Here is a 3,343-nt window from a genome sequence, read left to right as displayed (position 1 = left end):
ACAGCAGAACGAAACAATGTCCGATCCTGGGCCAACATCACTACTGTTGCCACACTTGAGTCCATCAATGATGCCACCTGGCCAATCCATCTCGTTGGGGGCCTTCCTCTTTTTCTCTGACCCTCCACCTTACCCAGCATGACATCCTTCTCCAGCAGACAGTATGTCCAAAGTAGGAGAGACGAAGCTTAGCCATCTTGGCCTCCAAGGAGCACTCTGGCTGCACTTCTTCCAAAACAGATCTATTGGTTCTTTTGGCAGCCCATGGCACTTTCAGTATTCTCCTCCAACACCACAACTCAAAGACATCAATTCTTCTACGGTCTTCCTTATTCACTGTCCAGCTTTCGCATCCATATGAGGTTATTGAAAATACCATGGCCTGGGTCAGGCACACCTTAGTCCTCAAGCTGACATCTCTGTTCTTCAATACTTTAAAACGTTCCTGTGCAGCAGATTTGCCCGATGCAATACGTCTGTTCTTGATAGGATGTCTAAATTAAGGTGGAATTTGGTTTTACTCTCATGGACTTATTTTAATTTTCTTGAGCTTCAGCCTGAACTTCCATATGAGCAATTGATGTTCTGTTCCACAGTCTGCCCTTGGCCTTGGTTTGCATGATGATATGGGGCTTTTCACCATCTTTCCACATATGTAGTCAATTTAATTTCTGTATATTCCATATGGCAAGACCTATGTGTACAGTTGTCTTTTATGTTATTTTAAAAAGGTATTTGCAATGAACATGTCATTTGTCTTGTAAGATTTAATCTTGCCATCTCCAGCATCATTTCTATCACCAAGGTCATATTTCCCAATGACTGATCCTTCTGCTTTATTTTCAACTTTTGCATTAGAATCGCTAGTAATTATCAATACATGTTGATTGTATGTTTGATCAATTTCAGATGTAAAAAGTTAGCAAAACTTTTCAATTTCATCATCAATGGCTTTAGTGGTTGGTGCTTAAATTTAAATAATAATTTATTAATTGGTCTTCCTTGTAGGCTTATGGATATTATTCTATCACAGACATCTCTGTACTTCAAGACAGATCTTGAAATGTTCTTTTTGATGATGAATGTAATTCTATTTCTCTTCAATTGTCATTCCCAGCATAGTAACCCATGTGATTGTCATTCACAATGCCCTATTCACAATGCCCATTTCAGTTCACTAATGCCAAGGATATCAATGTCTATGTTATCCATTTTATTTTTGAGAATTTACAATTTTCCTAGATTCACATATGTTCTGATTATGTGTAGTCAGCTAATTATTGGAAAAACCTTTCCTTCAATGTCTGGAACCAATACAACTCCCAGGCTATGCTGAGAGGCTTCTTGTATCTTGGGGCACAACTTCAACAATCAGCCAGGCAGTTTACAACTATACTTTAGCCTTTTCTTTCTGCTTATACAGAACTTCAAGGTCATCAGAAGTGGGGGCTTAGGATCCTGAGCATCCAGCCACACACGTACACACGGCCTTCTCAGACATCAGCAGGACCTGGGGAGGCTGAAAGGCTCAGGGAGGCAGTTCACTCTTAAGCTGCCACTGGTCCTTCTCAGGGAGAAGGCTGGCGCCCAGGACCTAAATGTGGATCTTAGCCCTGGCACCCATCTTTCTGACCCTCCCTGTTATCCCACCTTTTAGGGATATGAGGTCAGAGGCAGGAGTTGGAGACAGATGCCAGGTAGAATCTCCCAACTGGTTTATTGCTGTTTAGGGTAAAGCGAGGGAGCTGGTTGGGGCTTGAGGCCTCTAGCGGGGCACAGCACAGAGCTGGTAGGGGGCAGGGGTCATCAGGAAGGAATAGAAGCCACGGTCACTGGGCCTGGGCTGTCCAGCGGGCACAGAGAAGCTGAAGCGCTGCAGGAGGCAGGTGAAGAAGAGGAAGAGCTCCATGCGTGCCAGTGACTCCCCGAGGCATGAGCGACGGCCTGTGGGTAGGCATGGGGCTCAGCTAGCTGGTGGGGGCTGAATCCCACATCCAATTCCCCCAGGAGAGGGGAGGGAGCCAGGTACCCCCCAGGCACCTGCTGAGAAAGGCATGAAGGCCTCCTGCTTCACGAAGTGGCCCTGGGCGTCCAGGAAGTGCTCCGGGTGGAAGCAGAAGGGCTTCTCCCAGACAGCCTCATCCTTCAGCACCGATGACAGGTTGAGGAAGAGCATGGTTCCCTGCTCAGGAGAGCCTGGTGAGGGTGGGGTCCTGGGCAGGGGACACTGTGACCCTGGTCACCAGTACATACATAGACACACCATCTGCCTGGCACATCCTGGAGTCATTCGAGGAAAGCTCAGCCCATAAAGCTCCTCTCGTCCCCAAGGCAGGGCCAGGTAATGCCTCTCCCATGGATGCATGCCATCACTGCCACCTGGCTCCTCACACACACTGTAGCATCTTTGGTTTATCTTCCACCAGACTAGGTCTCTGGATGGGACCCCACTCTGCCTGTGCTTTGTATCCCTTTACACAGTGTGCCAGGCACACTGATATCTGGCAATGAATGGATGGACAGTCTGGTACCAATCTTGGCTTTACCTGGCTAAGGCCATGCTGGGGTTACAAGCCTGTGGTATAGGGGCTGCAGCCATACCTTGGGGATGAGGAAGCCTTGCACCTCAGTGTCACGGGAAGTCATGTGAGGAATACCCAATGGCACTATGTCCGCAAAGCGTTGCACCTCGTGGACCACGGCTGTGGTGAAGGGCATGCGGGCCTGGTCAGCCATCTCAGGTCTCCGCACCTGCCCTAGCACCTCGTCAATCTCCTGCTGGACACGCCCTGCACAGACAAAAGTCCTACAGAAGCCACCAGGCCCACTCCCACCTTCCTCTGCCCCCAAAGAAAAATCTTGGTAGGAAGTGTGCCCACATGACCATAGTTATAGCTGCCAGGATTATCTTGGGCATCTGGCCATCAGAACTCAACTGAGGGGCCACCTTCTATTTCCCCCTTTGACTACCCGCCAGGCTCCAGGCTCCTCACGCTGCACTTCCGGGTGAAGGATCATGAACAGGAGGGCCCAGGCCAGCGTGGTGGAGGTGGTCACCATCCCTGCAGCGAAGAGGTCGCCCACCACCAGGCGCAGGTTTCCTTCATTGAAGGAGCTCTCGGGGTTTCCCTTGGACTGAGCCAGGGAGAGAACAGTAGAGCAGGGATCTAGAAGAAGCCCCAGACAGCCCGCACTGCTCCCATCCGTCTGGAGTGCTGGTCACTGGGAGATGGTCACCCCCACCTGGCCAGGCCTCACTGGAGTCTCACTGCACACCCCACCCTGTCCCAGGAAGCCACGCCTCACCTTCTCCATCTCATCCAGGAAGGCATCGGTCAGATCA

At 49.9% G+C, this 3,343-nt stretch overlaps 1 protein-coding gene across 1 annotated transcript in view; it reads right to left on the bottom strand.

The window, feature by feature from the left end:
• Positions 1-1,765: 1,765 nt before the first annotated feature.
• The window catches only part of LOC102818654 (cytochrome P450 2D17-like), a 3,884-nt gene continuing 2,306 nt past the window's right edge, over positions 1,766-3,343 (bottom strand). The window contains exons 5-9 of the mRNA XM_006866912.1: positions 3,307-3,342; positions 2,994-3,135; positions 2,602-2,789; positions 2,041-2,182; positions 1,766-1,944 (exon numbers count right to left, since the gene is read on the bottom strand). Of these exons, the coding sequence (XP_006866974.1) occupies positions 1,766-1,944; positions 2,041-2,182; positions 2,602-2,789; positions 2,994-3,135; positions 3,307-3,342 (687 nt within the window). The remainder of the gene's footprint in view (positions 1,945-2,040; positions 2,183-2,601; positions 2,790-2,993; positions 3,136-3,306; position 3,343) is intronic.

This window comes from Chrysochloris asiatica, unplaced genomic scaffold (assembly GCF_000296735.1).
Source record: "Chrysochloris asiatica unplaced genomic scaffold, ChrAsi1.0 scaffold00097, whole genome shotgun sequence".
Lineage (NCBI taxonomy): Eukaryota > Metazoa > Chordata > Mammalia > Afrosoricida > Chrysochloridae > Chrysochloris > Chrysochloris asiatica.
This window is presented reverse-complemented; position numbering and strand designations above follow the sequence as displayed.